Here is an 18228-nt window from a genome sequence, read left to right on the forward strand (position 1 = left end):
TTTTAAGGTGCCATGAACAGAGGAAGATCATGATTCAACTCTGAATCTGAGGTCCAAACTACTAAATAAAAAAATGAAAATACAAGAACATTCTAGTAAGAGAGGTAATTCAGTCCCACCACAAAAATGTGTCTGCAGAATTTTAAACATAAACAATAAACATGAAGCCTAAATAAAAAATAACAAGATCAGGGGAGAAAAAGGAATCAGAGGAATGTCTTAAAAAAAAAAAGATTACGATACCTGAGGTATACTGTGTTTTCCATACTTCCAAAACTTATTCTGTGATAAAAGAGACTTAAATTTCTCCTCCAGAGAATCAAACTCATTATCGGGTAGGAGGCAAAGCAATTTTTTCAATGCCAATAAGGAACAAGTTACAACCCGATAGAATTTAGCTTCTCTTTCTTCCTCTGGAATAGTTCTTGATGTAAAAAGAAAATAAATACATATAAGGATTGAGAATAAGACAAACTTCTATTTTAAACGTTTTATCGTTGAATATCTACCAAAGTTGCTTTATCTCTATATTCATTCTCTCTGTGCCAAACCCCCACAAAATGCCAATATACATAGAATTTTAATCACATATTATTCGAATAATAAAAGGTGAAAGTAAATCAAGAGTTGTGGCTTGAAATAATGTGCATGTACACTGCTCTCGGTAGCAGTTAATTGGATGATTAGAGAATAAATAACACTGCACCTAAGAGTACTTTCCCTTACAGATTCTTAATAGTTTGATTAGAACACAAGAGTAAAAAGTAAATGGAACATCTTACTATTCTTACAATAGAACTATTCATAGTTCTTCAACTATTTTCATCCAGACCTTAAAATGGTTCCTGCTATGACTGTCAAAAGGCAAATGTGGAAAAAACCTAAAAACATCTCTTTGTAAAAGAACCAAACACATGTGCTCCCAGATAATTCAAGTTAAATAGCGGGACAACTTGCAGGTAAAAGCACTTAAAACAGCACCTGGAAAATAACACTATATTAAGTATTTTCACCTCTACATTTAGCATCCCTTTTTAAAAAAATGTCACATTGAAATTATCATCTTATTACCTATGAGAGAAACATAGTTTCACTTAACCTGAGTTACACAGAAACAATACAACTTACTGTGGGTCACTGAGTGTATCAGGTGTTTCTTTTATAAGATGATCCTGCAGCACCTATGGGGGGAAAAATGCCATAGACTTGACATTTTATTGAATTGTCAGTGGTGAAGAGACAGAACATAAACTTCATCTTAACTAAAAGTTTTTATCCCCTTTCTCACAAAAGTAGCAAAATTAAGTAGCAAAACTAAAAGGTTTGAATTTTACCAATTTTTTTCCCCTATCAATCCCCAAGGTTGGCACCTGCTGGGGTAAAGAAGGATAAGGTACTTCTTCCAAACACCTCCAGTTTCCACTGAGAGGAATTTTCCCTTAAATACTCCTGGCCTCTTGCTTCTCCATTCCTCTTGCACACAGCAGTGAAGTGAATGGGATGTCCGATTAGTAAGTTTGGGAGTGAATTAGGCTCTGCTTTCCTCGCCCCTCTTTTTTGAGCACCTCCCTGCTCACAGAGTACACACATTGTGCTCTGCTCCATCATGGAGGAAGGTTTAAGGCTCCATTTGAAATGCTGAGTAAGTCTGCTTACTTCTGGGGTACAGTACTAGCAAGTCCACTGTTCCAGTATCAATTTTATCAGCAATAATAATAACCAATATTTACTGAGTTTTTCCATTTACCATGTATTGCTTTGAGCACATTCCATGCATTAATGAAATCCTCAAAACAACTCGATGAAGTACAAGTTAATTCCTACTTTAACAGATGAGGAAATGGAAGCACAGAAACTTGCCCATGGTCAAAGACCCCAACTAATGGCAGAGTGGACTAGAACCCAGTGGTATGACTCAGAGCCCATGTTCTCTTACAGACACTATGACATTTTGATCTCATTTGCCTAACTCCTCTCTAATAAATTTGTTTTGAACTTAGGAAAGTTCAAACCCAATATCTGTATATCTGTGACACAGCCAACTAAAGGTAAAATAATGGAGGAAATAATCCACATATCCAATGATCAGTTACCCATCCATAATAAAACCAAGAACAAAAAAACAACCAAATAAACAAAACTATGAATAGCCAAATTAATTATCTCAAAATCCATTTTCTAAAACTCTTAAGTGTCCAAACTCATGATACTTCACTCATAACATTCATCACTTGATATTTTAAAGAAACCAATGATATTTAATTTATAGTTGGGATAGAGAACTCCCTTTGAGAGTATGATTAAACCTACAAACCCTAGGGAATTCCCTCGCAGTCCAGTGGCTCGGACTCAGCGCTTTCAAGGCTGGGGCCCTGGTTCAATCCCTGGTGCGGGAACTAAGATCCTACAAGCCGCGCAGTGTGGCCAAAAAAACCCACACAACTACAAACCATCACCCTAGAAAAACAACTCTGGTACAACAGAAAAATAAAGAATGTAAGAACCAAGAACTTAAAGGGGGAACTAGAATGCATGTGTGTGTAGAGAGATGTTGGGTGAAGAGATCAGATAGGTAAGAAGGGACCATATCATGCAGAGCCTTGTAGGCCAAGATAAGAAATCTAGACTTGTAAGTATAATGGGAAGCCACAGAAAGGTCGACTAACTGAAAGGAGGGAAGCAGGGAGAAAACAAGGGAGGAGGAGGGAAGGTGTTTAAGTAGGATTATACATAGGGTGCTATGGAAATATAAGAGTATTAAATAGAGAAATAAATGCAAGCATTATCTTTTTTAAAAAAATTTTTACTTCTCCTCAATGGACTCACAGCCCATCTATTTTTATTTCTTGGTATAATACTAACAAATTGGCGTCTAGTTTTTTCCAGTCCATATATAAGGAAGAAAAGAAGGAGAGAAAAAATGAGGAAGGACAGTATTGTGTACAAACTAAAAGCCACAAAAGTTATGGCTGATATCGGTCTGGCAAAACTGCTGGCCAAGTGTTGGAGAAACGTGTATCTGTTAATGGGAGTATCATAAAAAACCGGGTAAATAAATATTTTAAAAAATAATAAATAAATAAACCTATTCTTAAAAAAAAACTGGGGAAAAATCCCAAATGTGTATTAAAATGAAAGAAGTTAAATAAACTGTTGTATATCTATATATACAAAGGAATACCAGGATGAAACAGATCTGTATACATGTATTGATTTGAAAATATGGGGAAAAAAAGTTTAGATTTGATTTATAGATTTATTCTTTTTTTAGATTATATATTACAAAGCACATATCTAAATATTTTTAGATACAGTAAATTAAAACATTAAAATAAACAGGGAAAACTTAAATCATTTAGAAAGATCCAATCCAAAAAGTTAATTATGTTTTAAAAAGCCAAAATGGTCAACTTTGATAAACACCATTTAAAAAACGCAATCTTCCACTGAAAATATTTCACTTCTCATACCCTCACAATGCTAGGTAAAAGAGCTGCCTTTGTAATACGCTTTATATCCCTTAAATACTTTAAAAATAGATACAGAAAGGTTCCAAGGACTTACACTTGTAATTTCATCCTTACAAAATGCTATGGCTTCAGGCTGCTTGCTTGGAGGGAAAGCTGCTTCAAAGGCATCTTTTGCTGCAGATGCAGCTGGTGTGTAAGTATCACACTGAGCCATTAGCCAATAGCCCATTAAACTTTTTAAGTAAGGAGCCAAGTGTTTCTTAACTTTAAGGATAAGTTTTTCAAAAGCTTGCTGTGTGGCTTCTCGAACCCGGCGGTCATGATCCTATTGAAAATATAATATGGTTTAAAACAGCTCTAACCCATAAAAATAAATACTGACATTTCTGGGTATGCGATGAAGACCCATTAATAAGAATTCACCTATGCACAAAGCTAAACTAAAATCAATAATTATATTAAAAAACTGATTAATTTTTCCTTTTCCCAATGAGATAAAAATGACTGTATTCAAAGAGTCAGGGCTAAACCTGGAATAAATAAGCAATTCATTCTCATTCTTCTGCAGCAAGTATACAAAGAAATTACATTGTCAAAATTTACTATGGCTTAAAAGTATCTAGGTAATTCTATTGTAAGGACCTAACAGACTCCTTTTTACAACCCAACATGATCCAATCTGCATAATAATATTGACATAACATTCCATAACCCTCACCAAAAATGAATCATATAAATTTGACAGTCCCCACAACTTCAACCAAAAACAAAAACAAAAAACAAAACAAAAAAACCACAACAGAAATAAACTAGTCAAGTCTTAATACTTACTAGTGAAATTTTGCAGAAAATTCTTGGCCAATATGGAAGAACTCCTTTTACAATTTCCGTGTCTCTCTCTGTACACATGGTTCCAAATTCCTGCATAGCCTAAAATAAATTATTAAAATCATTAAGGATCAACAGCCATAATATTGGCTGTTGATTATATTTATGCTGTTCTAGAAGCTTAGTCTATTTTATGTAACGTGAGAATACACCATCCCTGTTTGTGTCACATGGGACTAATCCGAAGAGTTCCTTATAGGTTACTATGGTAGAAACTTTTCAGTTGTTTTAAAAAATATATAAAACGTACACAAACAAAAAAAAACCCCATTTAAAATTATAGAGTCAAAATTACATTACTTAATAGGAAAAAATGTAAAGCCAGAATTCCAAAGTGATTCTAAAAAGTGCAGAACAACAAACTAACTTATAACCCAGAAGATAAGTATAACCTAAAGTCTGTATCAGCAAAAAGTACAATTGTAAAAGTACTTATTAGTGATGATTCTTCATTTAAAAGTACTTATTAGTGATGATTCTTCATTCTTCTTTACATAAAATATGCCAATGACATTTTAACAAAAAGATTTTCTTGATCATTTTAATGAAAACAATAAAACTTGCTTTTAGTTTTGTCGTGACATCTTTCTTTGAAAGTTTTCGCAGCACCATTCGGAAATCAGAATCCACAAGACTGTCTATTTCTTCAGCTCCTTGAATAGCAGGAACATAGCCTAGGTCACTGTGAAATGTTCCAAAACCAATAAATCCAGGCACTGTTCCCTGTTCCTTGGCAAGGAGTTCTGCAGCTCGGCCACTGTTTGAAGGCTGGTAAGAAAGTAGGGAGAAAAAAAGTTAGAGTCAAGGAAAAGTTCAAAATTTAACTTTGAGTTCTTTGGAGTAATTACTTGACAATTCCCACAATGAAGCAAACTTCTATTTGAGGGCTTTTTCCCCCTAGCCTATGCATCTATTGCAATGTCTGCCAAAGATAAATATTTTTGTCACCAAGAATTTAACAATAATGATCCTAGGAGCTATTTCCTAGTTTCCTAAACATCAGAACCATGTTTTTAAAGTTGCGATTACAAGCCATTAGAGGCTCATGGGCCATGACAACATTTTAAAGAAATAGAACAAAATTTTAAAAATCAGAATGCATCACATATGGTAAGAATAAGTACTGTTTTATGAAATTTTTTATTTCCAACTTTTGTATAAATAGTATGTATACACATATATGTATACTGTGTAGTGATGCAAAATTAACTCATAAATGGATATCTCTTTATTCATCCACTCATTCAACAAATATTTATTAAGCAACTACCCTAGGACAACTCTAATGATAGCAACTTCTAGACCAGGAGTTCCTTGTGGGCAGACACACTCATTTCCACATACCCAAAGCCTAACCAAGTCTCTTTGGGCTAAAATGGTTACAAATTACATTAGTATGTACATAAAAATCAATACAATGATCAGGATATAAGATACACTCCTTTGTTTTGAAACAGTCAGTGGCTTGTTTGATTGATACACAATATAGTAGCTTCCAGTACTAAACATTAAAGGATTCTTTGTGACAAAGAAAGAAAGTACTTGAACTGTTGAAAGAAATTAATGTATTCATTGTCATCTAATAGGAAAATGTCTCAGTTCAATGTCCAGGATGACATCACAACCCATCTAAACTCACCTATTTCTTATTCCTCCGTAAGAATGTCTGAAAATCCAAATGTGTGATTCAGTTTGTTCATACCTAGCAAAACTGTGTTTGGGAAAATCATTTATCAAGGAATAATAATCTGTACTACTTTCTAAACTGAAATGAGTGACCAGAAATGAAAATGATGGACTAGATATTTTTTCAAAACAGTGGCACTTGGCCTAATTTCAAAAAAGGTTCTCTATTTTAAAACTTTATTAAAATGAACTAACATTATTCAGTTTACCTTTCTCAATATTGATACATGAATAAAGAGCTACAAAGGAAGTTAGTGAATTATAATTCTGAAAACTATGATGACATTAAGACATTGGAGTTTTACCTATAATCTCATGTGTAAACAGTTTTATTATGAAACAGAATAATGCAATAGTATAAAAAGCTAAAAGCTAAAGGAGTCAAGGCTGAATTCTGAACTGACCTGAAGACCAGAACTGACAGTGATAACTAAGTACAGAAAAGATATCAGATGTCCAGTTTCACAGAAACAAATTATTTTCAAGTAATTGTATCTTTTTTTCAATGTCTACTTTGAACTTAAAATGTAGTTACTGTTTCTTGTTACCTTCTCCACTGTACGTTAGATGCTCATACCCACAGTTCAAAAATTAAGAACCTCGATACTATTTCTGGCAGTTAATTGTCTCTTTTTTTTTTTTTTTTTTTTTTTTTTTGCGGTACGCGGGCCTCTCACTGTTGTGGCCTCTCCCGCTGCGGGAGCACAGGCTCCGGACGCGCAGGCTCAGCGGCCATGGCTCACGAGCCCAGCCGCTCCGCGGCATGTGGGATCTTCCCGGACCGGGCACGAACCCGCGTCCCGTGCATCGGCAGGCGGACTCTCAACCACTGCGCCACGAGGGAAGCCCTTAGTTAATTTTCTTATACTACACCTACTTCATTCTTTTGTGCCTGGCTTCTAGAGGTATAACATTTGAGGTGGCAATCCTGAGTCTACAGTTTAAAGACCAAATTCAGGAAGCTTTCGGGATCTTTCACCATCTGGCCTCGACCTCTCCAGTCATCTTTCTAACACTTTTTTCTTCCGTTGTCCCACTTCCTCCTCCCTGCTCCCTTTTGTTCCCACCATTTATGTTCTAGTTCCAAACTCAATACAAAGTTCCCCAAATATGTCATGCCTTTTCACAATCTGGTCTTTTTATTCATTTTTTTCAAACAGCAAACATTTTTAAAAAAAAATTTTATTGGAGTATAGTTGATTTACAATGTTGTGTTAGTTTCAGGTGTACAGCGAAGTGAATCAATTATACATATACATATATCCACTTTTTTTTTTTTTTAAGATTCTTTTCCCATACAGGCCATTACAGAGTATGTGAGTAGAGTTCCTTGTGCTACACAGCATGTTCTTATTAGTTATCCACAATTTGGTCTTTGTGTAATCTTTTCTCTCCCTGACAAACTCCCACTTATCCCTGAAAACACATTCATGTTTTCAACATTTGCCTCTCCGGTCAATCACCATTCTTTTCTGTTCTCCCACTTTGCTTCTGATACCTGTATCATAATTCTTTAATATATTATAATTATTTGCTTACTTATCTATCATCAAACTAATAGTTCAAGAACAGAAAATTTCTCTGTCATCTTGGAAAACACGGCATTCAGTATTCAAACTCTTCTGTTGAATGAATGACTGCCACTCTGAAGTTCAAATCCCAACTCCACAACTTCCTGACTACATGAATTTAGGCAAGTTAATTCTCAAAGCCTCAGAATCATCATCTTTAAAATGAGACAACAGTCACTAAATCATTACTTAGGTGTAGTCAAGATTAAACATAAGTTTTCAAACCACCATAATAATAATTGATTCCAGCAAGAATTATCAAAGGATGCTAAAAACCATTAAGTGAAAGTTTATGAGAGAACAGGTTATTCTGAAATTACTACTCCACATATTATTTGTTAATAGCCAATAAAAAGAGACACTTATACAATGGACATCACCTTAATCAAGTGATTACACATATACCACCAATAATGGGATTATGTGTCTCATTAATAAACAGACATTATGTGTCCCCGTGGTGTGAGAGGCACTGAGAAATTACACATCATCTATGAAGCATTTCTGTCAAATACTGTTTAACCTGAATGTAATTATAAGGAACAATTAGACAAATCTAAGTTAAGGAAATCAATTGCCTAGACTCTTCCAAATTGTCCATGTCATAAAAGAATCTTCCTCCAAAAAAAGGCACTAGGAAAACTGCCTAGATCTAAATGATAGCTAAATGGAATGGGTGATCCTTTCATGGATCTTGGATGTTTTTTAAAATGCTATATCTAGGGACTTCCCTGGTGGTTCAGAGGTTAAGAATCCGCCTGCCAATGCAGGGCAGGCACATGGGTTCGGTCCCTGGTCCGGGAAGATCCCACATACCGCAGAGCAACTAAGCCCGTGCACCACAACTACTGAGCCCATGCTCTAGAACCCACAAGCCACAACTACTGAGCCCACGTGCCTCAACTCCTGAAGCCCGCGTGCCTAGAGCCCGTGCTCTGCAACAGAAGCCACTGCAATGAGAAGCCCGTGCACCGCAACGAAGTGTAGCCCCTGCTCACTGCAACTAGAGAAAGCCCACGTGTACCAAGAGCCAAAAATAAATTTAAAAAAATTTTTAAATGCTATATCTAAATAAAACTTATAGAGAACAATATTGAGATGACTACAGAAATCTGAATACAATAATGTATACTATTAGATAATAGTATTATACTGAAGTTGAATTTTCTGCATGTTATAATTGCTCACGGTTATGTAGAAGAATGGTGCTGTTTTTAGAATATACATGCTGAAGTATTTAGAAGTTAAGGGTCATGATTTCTGCAACTACTTCTCATACGGTTCAGCAAAATACATATATTTAGAAAGAAAAAGCAAAAGTGACCAAAGATTAACAATTGGTAATTCTAGGTAAAGAATTATGAGTTGTTGCTAATATTTGGAATATTTCAAAAGTAAACATTGAGAACATTTTTTAAAGTTAAATGAGGATGCAAGTAAAGCATTTAGGAGAGTACTAAGGTAAGTTACTATTATCACTGTTACTATTATTAACCTCCAAAACAGATTAAGTGACAGATCTAAGAAAATGTGGTACTGGAATCACAAGAATTGTTTCACAAACAGGAAAAAAGCATCCTCATAAAATTAGACTGTGCCATAATAAACCTAGTACTATAAAAAATATCATTACGGCATCCCCAATCTTGTAGGTTTAGTCCACTCTGGGGTTTAAACAAGTATTTAGTGAACTTCTACTATATGCTAATCCTTGTTCCAGGCTCCGAGGATAACAGCAGCAGATAAAAACGCCTGCCTTCATGATACTTATATCCTATACTAATATCCTAGTGAAGCAAGACAGTAAATGAAGCGGGACAGTCAACTAATATGTTAGAAGTCATAAATGCAACGGAAGAAAATAAAGCAGGAAAGGAGAAAAGGGAGCGGGGTGGAGGGCTACAACTTAAAATAGGGTGATCACCGGAGACCTCACTGAGATATCTCGGGCAAAATTTGGAGGCACCTAACAAAAGAGCGTCGGGGAGCCTGCCAGGCAAGGTCAAGTTTCGGTGATGAGATAAGCGTGGCCAGATGGAGTGAGCGAGGCGGAGGGAGTTGAAGATGGGGTCGGAGGTGGAAAGGGGCCGCAGCAGACCATGCACCGTGTATGTATCGTCGTAACGGCTTTAGCCTTTACCCCGAGGGATGTGGGCAACCACAGCAGGTTTATGAGCGAAGGAGCGACACGATCCGAGATACCCTGCACACCAGGCTCACCTTAACTGCTTCCCACCCAATTCCCTTGTTCACCCCTGCCACCCTGGGCAGATAACCTTCCTCTTGAAGCCGATACGGAACCAATTCTTAATGAAAATGTTGGGCGGGGGGGATGTGCTCGGGTGGGGACAGCTCTGGCACGGAACATCTTTTCTCTTACGACTCCCCAATCTGCTCAGAGATAATCCACCCCGCCCGCGGGGACGCACACACAACAGAGAGGTCACACTCGACACGCAAACACACGCCTCCCCACTGCCGCGCTGCACACATCCTCCGGCCCTGCGCCGGGCGGAGCCAGCCACTGCGAGGCGAGGACTCCTAGGTTGGCTGGGCCACCCCGCACTCACCCTCAGGTTTCCCTTGGTCCTCTGCTTGTTCTTCCCGCCCATGGTCGCGGTCTCAGCGGCACTCTCGAACCTCAGCCCCCCAGTTGACACGACCGGGCCACAACTTCCGGCCCCTTGCACCGGAAAAGGGCCCATAGGAACGCCTTCCCCTGGCCCTCCCCTTCCGTCACCCACCCGCCCACATGCCGCCCCACTTCCGCTCCCGCCTTCTGCCGCGTCCCTGGCCATCCGTGGCGGGATATGTCGCACTTGGAGACACGCCCATCTGAGTTGACGTGACCCCTGCCCAATAGGAAGCCAAGCATAGCGCTAAATCCTGCTTCTTCCCTTTCCTGCAGCAAAGATTTGTTCCCTGCTTAGCGGGTAGGAAATCGGCATGGGCCATAAGGGAGGTGTTTTCATACAAGGGTAGCAATAGAATGACACAGTAGTGGCTGAAGGAAGATGGGACAATGTTAGACTTTTTAAAATGCAATTATCGGGACTTCCCTGGTGGTCCAGTGGTAAAGAATCCGCCTTCCAGTGCACAGGGCGAGGGTTCCATCCGTGATCGGGGAACTAAGATTCCCACATGCCAGAGGGCAGCCAAGCCCTCGTGCCACACTACTGAGCTCGCTGAGCTCGAGAGAGGCAGCGTGCCACAAAGCACAGAGCCCACGCGCCCTGGAGCTGGCGAGCCACAACTAGAGAGAAAACCCGCAGGCCACAACTGGAGATGACCCCGCGTGCCGCAACGAAAAGATCCCGCACGTCTCAAGGAAGATCCCGCGTGCCGCAACTAAAACCTAACGCAGCCCCCGCCCCCCAAAAAAGCAATTATCGGTATCACCTGGGTGTTTCTTAGAAATGCAGACTGTCAGGCCCACTTTGGGACTATTAAATCAGATTTTGCATTTTTAACAATGTTCCCAGGTTTTGTTAAAATTTGCAAAGTAGTGCTCTAGGCAATATTCTCTAAATCCGCCCCCCCCGCGTTTTTTCCCCCCATATCAAAAGTGTTAGTGCAGCTTTTCGAAAAGAGGGTAGTGTGGTAGTCTCTCTTAAAATTTGAAGTTTACAGGTTTTGTAGTTAGTGATTTTGCTCCTCAGAATCACAGCACAGAAACATAAGCACATGTTGCTGGTTATTATCTCATGCGCACACACTCACCGTATTATAATCGACTCCATGACACGGAGGCTCTGCAGACTATTTCTCCTTTAGTCAGCCGTCTTCCTGTTAGGTTCCTTCAACGTGGGGGGGGGGGGGGGGGCGGGGCGGGGGACAATGGACTAGAAGGAGACGGAAAGAGAAGAGGAAGAAGCGACTTTCTGCATACTGCTAGCATCATCTCAGCAGCAGCTCTTTGCCCTGGTAGCAGCAATTGGTATAGGCAGCAGTTGTTTTCCGTCTCCATCTTTTTTTTCGACCACCAGAGTCAACCTAATTGCACACCTCAGGGGTACCAGCAGCAGCCAGGCAGGACCTTTCCCCTCCGAAGTATGAGTCCTAGCTCCATGGGCCCTCTCCTTTGAGCTCTTAAGACGGCCAGTGGTGCCCCCTTCTCAGAAGTCAGAGGCCCAGCATCACGGAGTACCTTCTTTGAGCTCCGGAGAGCAACTACAGCCGGGCACCACCCTCTCTTCAGAGGCTTGAACTGAGCCCCAGCTTTTCCAGGCCCTCCTCCAAACTTCTAAATTCGAATTACCCCAACCTCTTCTTTCCTTCTTTCCTTTACTAGCCCTAGTGATAGTAACTGCTGTGCAGTAATCACCTCTGTTACCTCAGGATTCTCCTTTTGCTTTTATACTCGTTTTTAACCAATCTCCCATGTTAAATTTTTTTCTCTTTAAATAAGTAGTGAAGTTTCTGTTTTCCTGACTGGACCCTGATTAAAAAAAACATACAGAGACATGCTGCAGGATGTTCCCTAAAACACTATAATAGCAAGATAATTGAAAACAACCTAGTGTCTATCCATTGGGGGAATGGCTAAGTAAATTATATCTATTCTATGGACTATTAGGCAGCAGTTAAGAGGTTTATCTGTACGTACATGGGACGAATTCTAAGACATTCTTAAATTGAAAGCAAATAGAGTAATATGTACAGCATAATACCATTTGTGTCTAAAAAATTTATAAAACAGTATTATATGGATACATATATATTATGTAAATACACAGAAAAAAAGGCTGCAAGGATCATACCAATCTGATAATTGAAGTTAATCCTTAGGGGAAAGAGGTGGCAAGAAAAGAGGTTAGGGTTAAGAATTATAGTCAAAGGAAATTAAGCCTTCCCTGTAAGATTTTATTTTATACAAGGAGAATATATTCATGTATTTATTATGTAATTTTTTTTTTTTTTTTTTTGCGGTACGCGGGCCTCTCCCTGTTGTGGCCTCTCCCGTTGCAGAGCACAGGCTCCGGACGCGCAGACTCAGCGGCCATGGCTCACGGGCCCAGCTGCTCCACGGCATGTGGGATCTTCCTAGACCGGGGCACGAACCCGTGTCCCCTGCATCGACAGGCGGAGTCTCAACCACTGCGCCACCAGGGAAGCCCCTTAGAACACCATTTTATAATTGGTTTGGGCATTCGAAAATAGTCTCCGTTACGTAACAGTTCCCAGTGGTTGTCTCTTTTGAAGATGAGACCCTCGTAAACCAGAGTACTCTAAACAGTGCCTACCAAAGTGGTAATGTTATGTCAATTCTAATCAAAATATCCATAACTCTAATGTAAACCAAAGTCTTAATGAACTTTGGACACATGATTTAAAAGTTTATCTGGAAGAATAAAAGGAGAATCAAAAGGATATTTTTGGTAAACAATGAAGAGAGAAGTCTGTCCTATCTGATTGTAACATCAATTTTGATGTTATAAAATAATAAGTTCTAAAATAAAAGACCTAATTAAAGATAATTATAAAATCCAAAATACATAAAAATTAAACAATATATATGTGCAGTACGTAGAGGAAAAAAACTACAAAAATTTAAAGAGTTATAACTAGAGAGAGGATGGGAAATTACAATAGCTGAGATGTCAAATCTTGAAAGTTAAGTTTGTAACTTATGTACTCCCAAAAGAATTCTCAGTAAGATTTTGTTTTCAGATATCACAAAACTATCTCAAAAGTTCACATGAAAGAATAACATGAAAGAATAGCTAAAGATATTTTGAAAAGCAGGCATAGCAATGACTTGTCCTTCTAAACTTCAAAACTCAAGATATTGCCGTAACAATCCTAACAGTGTTGTTAGGAATAAGCTGAAATAGAATGGCAAATCCAGAACCCACATTCAGGCTCTGATAAAAGTGGCATCTCAAATGTCTGAAGAATATGGATTATCCAGCAAATATCATTGGAACAACTGCTTACCTTCTGAGAAAATAACTTTAGTACCTACTTCATGCAGCACTCTAAAATGAATTGCTGATGACTGAATGTTAAAAATGAAGCCATAAGATGTGGTACAGGGATACACACGCACGTCATTAAAGTACAAAGAAATATATGGGGGGACTTCCCTGGTGGCGTAGTCGTTAAGAATCCGCCTGCCAATGCAGAGGACACGGGTTCGAGCCCTGGTCCAGGAAGATCCCATATGCCGCGGAGCAGCTAAGCCCCTGCGCCACAACTACTGAGACTGCGATCTAGAGCCCGTGAGCCACAACTACTGAGCCTGTGTGTCACAACTACTGAAGCCCACGTGCCTAGAGCCTGTACTCTGCAACAAAAGAAGCCACCACAATGGGAAGCCCATGCACTGCAATGAAGACCCAACACAGCCAAAAATTAAATTAATTAATTAATTAAAAAAAAAAGAAATATATGGGAATGATAAATACTTTAGGGTGGGGTTAATACTGCTAAGGAACAGAACTGTAATCAGCAGAAGTACACAAGAGGATTTCAACCACACTTGTGTAGTAGAGTGGTAAAGTTTTACTTGTCGGTAAAGTTTTCTTAAACTAGTTGGTAAGATTATGACTATTCATTTTTTACTTCTTTTTACCTTTTTGTATAAGGTAAATATTCATAGTAAGATAAATAGTATGAATGTTACATATCTACTTCACAATAAGATTTTTTAAAACAAAAAATGTTATAAGGTTATATAGACATATTTTAAAATTATCCTGGAGTAGGGAAAGCATTCCCAGTCAATGCTCCAAAGACAGAAAACCATAAAGAAAATGATTGATACATTTCAGTAACATTAATTTGAAAGTTTTTTTTTTCTATGTCAGAAAAAACAAATAGACAAACATGGGAAACATCTGCAACATTAACTAGGTGTTAATATGCTTACTGTTAAAAAAAAGTTCTTACAAATAAATATTTTAAGGCTTCTCATTTAGGTATAAATAAGGCATAAACAGGCAATTCACCACGGAGGAAATATAATTGACCAGTACACGTGTAAAAAGTATTAGCCCATTCTAAAAGTCAACTGAAATAACATAAACCAATGTAGATTTTTCAATCTATTAAACTGGCAAAATAATAATCAGTGTTGGTAAAAATCTAGGGCAAAGTAAATTTTAGAGGTCTTGCAACGTTCATTTCTCAACCTTTCACAAGTGCAATCGGCAAGACAAATCCAGAGTTTAAGAGTGAATTTCCACTTCTAGAAATCTAACTTGAAGGGATAATAATGGACGCTCAGAGCAGCTTTGTTTTTGAAACTAAACTAAACCAAACCAAACCAAACCAAAAATGTTACGATCTCACGACCAAAACAGTGAACTGCTGAAATCAATTATGGTACACTCAGACAACCGAATACAAGACAGTCTTGAAAATATTTAATATAATGGAAATGTTTACAACCTATTGTTTAATTAAAGGTAGATACAAAGCAGCATGTACAGTATGACTTGTTTAAAAAAGGAAGACGACATACACATATATGCAAAAGTAATATACTAAAAAATAAAACATAAAACGAAAATTTGTCTTCTTAGGCAGGAGATTATGGGTGAGTTTTACATCCAGTTATTTGTACATTTTCTACAATGGTCATCTTTTCTAGTAAAAATATATTGCTTACACTTATTTACATATATTTTGGGGGGTGGGGAAAAGCAAGAGAACAAGTTTACAAAATCCAAAATGCCAAACACCCTGGGGGGGGGGGGAATTAAGCCTCCATACGGTATGAGCAAAATGCCTATATTCAATCATCCAAAGCAAATTATTATTTAGGAACTATTTGAAAATAGATAATTTGAAAATATTTTAAGAACAAAAGTGATGGTGTATCAAAAATTACTTTTTCCAAGAATGTATGTATATGTATAACTGAATCACTTTGCTGTAAAGTAGAAGTTAACACAACATTGTAAATCAACTATACTTCAAAAAATAAATTTTTAAAAAAGAACTCAGGTAAAATAAGAACTTTAGGCCAATGAACTTAAGAATTTTCTTTATGAAAAAAATCACTTTTTCCTATCATTTGCATTTTGGGTTAAACTTAGTGTTATTTAAAGAATCATAAATTAGAACCTCAAACTATCTCAGGAAGACAATAGTGTTGAGAACACATGTCATTTAAACTTCTCTGAAACTACTTAAATTTCTTTCAAAAAAATATATCAGTTTAAAACCAAATATATATATTTTTAATATTAAAAAAATTAATCCTTCATTTCAGTAATTCCCTGGTTAAAATCGGGGGACACCCTGAACCTCGAAGGTGCCACTCAGGTCCCAGAGAGCATCATTCCTCCAATCATCCCAGCTGTTAGCAACATCCGGGAAATCCCAAGAGAGTAAAAGATAAGTATTAAAAAACAACAACAACAACAACAACCCAACAAAAACCGTATCTCAGTGCCAGGGCTGCAACTGGCACGGTTGCAGGAACCCCGTCCGAAAGACAAGCGCAGGACTCAAGCCAGGGTCAGAATCCTTTCACCAGACCCGAATCCAGCTGTCCCAGCTGCGGTTACGCTACCTGCGCTCACCACGTCTCCCACCCTCACGGGCTAGTGCTTCTGGGGCGCGCCGACGAAGGCGGGGCGCATGCGTGAAGAGTCCTAGGGCCCCTCCCAGCTGCGTTCTGTAGCTGCATGTGCGGCGGTCCTGCACGGGGGAGGTGCGGGGTTGTAGGAGAAGGCCGTGGTGTCCGTTAAGGCCCAGCGCTCTTGGGAGCCGCTCGGGACCCCGGTTTCCGTAGGTAGCCAGGCACCTGCCTTTCATTATGAGCCGGAATCTTCCCTCGCCAGGCCCTGTTCCTCGAAGTGGTCCGCAAAGGTCATTAAGGCCTCCATCCTTCCTCGACGCGGTGGGATCAGATTGCCAGATTGTGCTTAAGTGGAAGCACATGCTCCTTGTACCCCCTTTTGCAGAATTTTTGTGGGCCCAGTTTGTACTATGTAGTTGTAATAATTGTTTTGGGGGGCAGCGGACTGGCAAGTTATGTATGTGCACCTGCCCTTATATACCTTTAACTCTTGGCTGCCTTGTAGCTTTAATGGAATTTCACGAATGATACGTTATGTTGGGTTTCCCTGATACACAGCTAAAACCAAAACCAAAAACAAAACGGTGTCACAGTTATTTTTATACAAGTGCCGAAAGTAATCATCCGTTGTGCACCACAGCAGATGTGGTATTTTTGTTGTTTTAATGCAGTTTATCAAATTAATGTGCAGATGGTAGGACTGGCTTTGACTTTGTTACTCCAAACTGAACACTTGGGCTTGTGGGATTAATTTTAGAATGTTTAAATTTTGTTTTGTTTTACTCGACTCGATAATACTATTGTTTGTACAGGAATTACTTTTACAAATAAAAAATGGACATGTAGCCAATGTTTCCTGCCTCCACTCTTGCTTTCTATAGATCTTTTAATTTTTAAACATGATTTGATTTGGGACTAAGTTTCTTTTAAAGGTTTGTCATTATTTCTTTATAGATGATTCCAGTTCAAGATATTTTTCAGATTAATACATGACAAACTGTCACTGTGGAATAAAGATACATACTGAACAATTTTACATTTAAGGATGTCTATATATGAAGTACATAATCATTGGTAAAAGTCTAAGAAAGCTATGTTGCCTCTAACATTTAACTATAGTTTCTTACAGCTTTTATTGTGTCTCTTACATTATATAATGTAGGCAGGACCATCTAATTTGCTGTTTTCTAATACTTCCATCCACTCTCCAAAAAAATTTATTGATCATGAGGTTGGAAAATCTGTACTTTTCTTGGTCACTGTGTTGATAGTCCAATGTCTAAATTTGACAGGTCTGTCTGGGAAGAAAACTTATAATGCTACATTATTGTAGTCTATGTTTTTATATTATACTTGAGATCTATATATTTACACATAACAATGTGTTTTTAATTAAAATAATGTATAAAGACTAAAAAAATTATAGCAATTTAGTCCTACTGAAAGTAACATGTACATCATTTGGCCCCTTTGGTGGCCTCTAGGGATGTCAGTCTCACGCGCTGTGGGGTATTTCACCCAAATCTGGAAGTGGCTGGAGGGAGTCAGAAACTAAACATCCAGCTGGTCCAGCTGGCTGTGTGGTGGCAGCAGAGGAAGGACTAGTATTTCCAGGCCAACTGACAGGGCACTGGGGAGGTGGGCAGCATGGAGGGAATCTGAGGAGGCACCATGAGATATGCAGCCAATATAGGCACTGTGCTATGAATACCACTCGGATTCTTATTTGTGTTTATATTTAAGATCTATCCACATTGCCTTGTTAGTTCCACTTTATTACTTTTGATTTTTACTTGGATAGTATGTAGTATAATGTATTTACTAATTCACTTAGTGATGGGCACGGTACATTGCCTCCAACTTTTTACTAAGATAAACAATGCATTATGTCCCCCATGCCCACTCCTCTATCCAAGTCTGACTTTTCAAGGAATACCCAACACACAGTACCAAGCTGAGTGCTAGCAATTAGTAAATATTTAATAAACACTTTGGAAACTGATTTATGGAGGGCCTCAAAATCCAGATAGTGGGGCTTCCCTGGTGGCGCAGTGGTTGAGAGTCCGCCTGCCGATGCAGGGGA

At 38.4% G+C, this 18228-nt stretch overlaps 1 protein-coding gene across 2 annotated transcripts in view; it reads right to left on the bottom strand.

Annotated features, from left to right (window-relative positions):
• Positions 1–11420, bottom strand: part of LTN1 (listerin E3 ubiquitin protein ligase 1) — a 65930-nt gene extending 54510 nt beyond the window's left edge. The window contains exons 1-6 of one of the 2 annotated variants that reach the window (XM_067739278.1): positions 11336–11420; positions 4923–5126; positions 4302–4400; positions 3565–3795; positions 1129–1181; positions 244–424 (exon numbers count right to left, since the gene is read on the bottom strand). In XM_067739278.1, coding sequence (XP_067595379.1) covers positions 244–424; positions 1129–1181; positions 3565–3795; positions 4302–4400; positions 4923–4970 — 612 coding nt within the window. In that variant the 5' untranslated portion in view covers positions 4971–5126; positions 11336–11420. Of the gene's footprint in view, positions 1–243; positions 425–1128; positions 1182–3564; positions 3796–4301; positions 4401–4922; positions 5127–10185; positions 10335–11335 lie in introns of those variants that run through there. The other variant, XM_067739277.1, reaches the window with a different exon arrangement.
• Between the last annotated feature and the right edge of the window lie 6808 nt (positions 11421–18228).

The sequence above is a fragment of the Pseudorca crassidens genome, chromosome 5, assembly GCF_039906515.1.
Source record: "Pseudorca crassidens isolate mPseCra1 chromosome 5, mPseCra1.hap1, whole genome shotgun sequence".
Lineage (NCBI taxonomy): Eukaryota > Metazoa > Chordata > Mammalia > Artiodactyla > Delphinidae > Pseudorca > Pseudorca crassidens.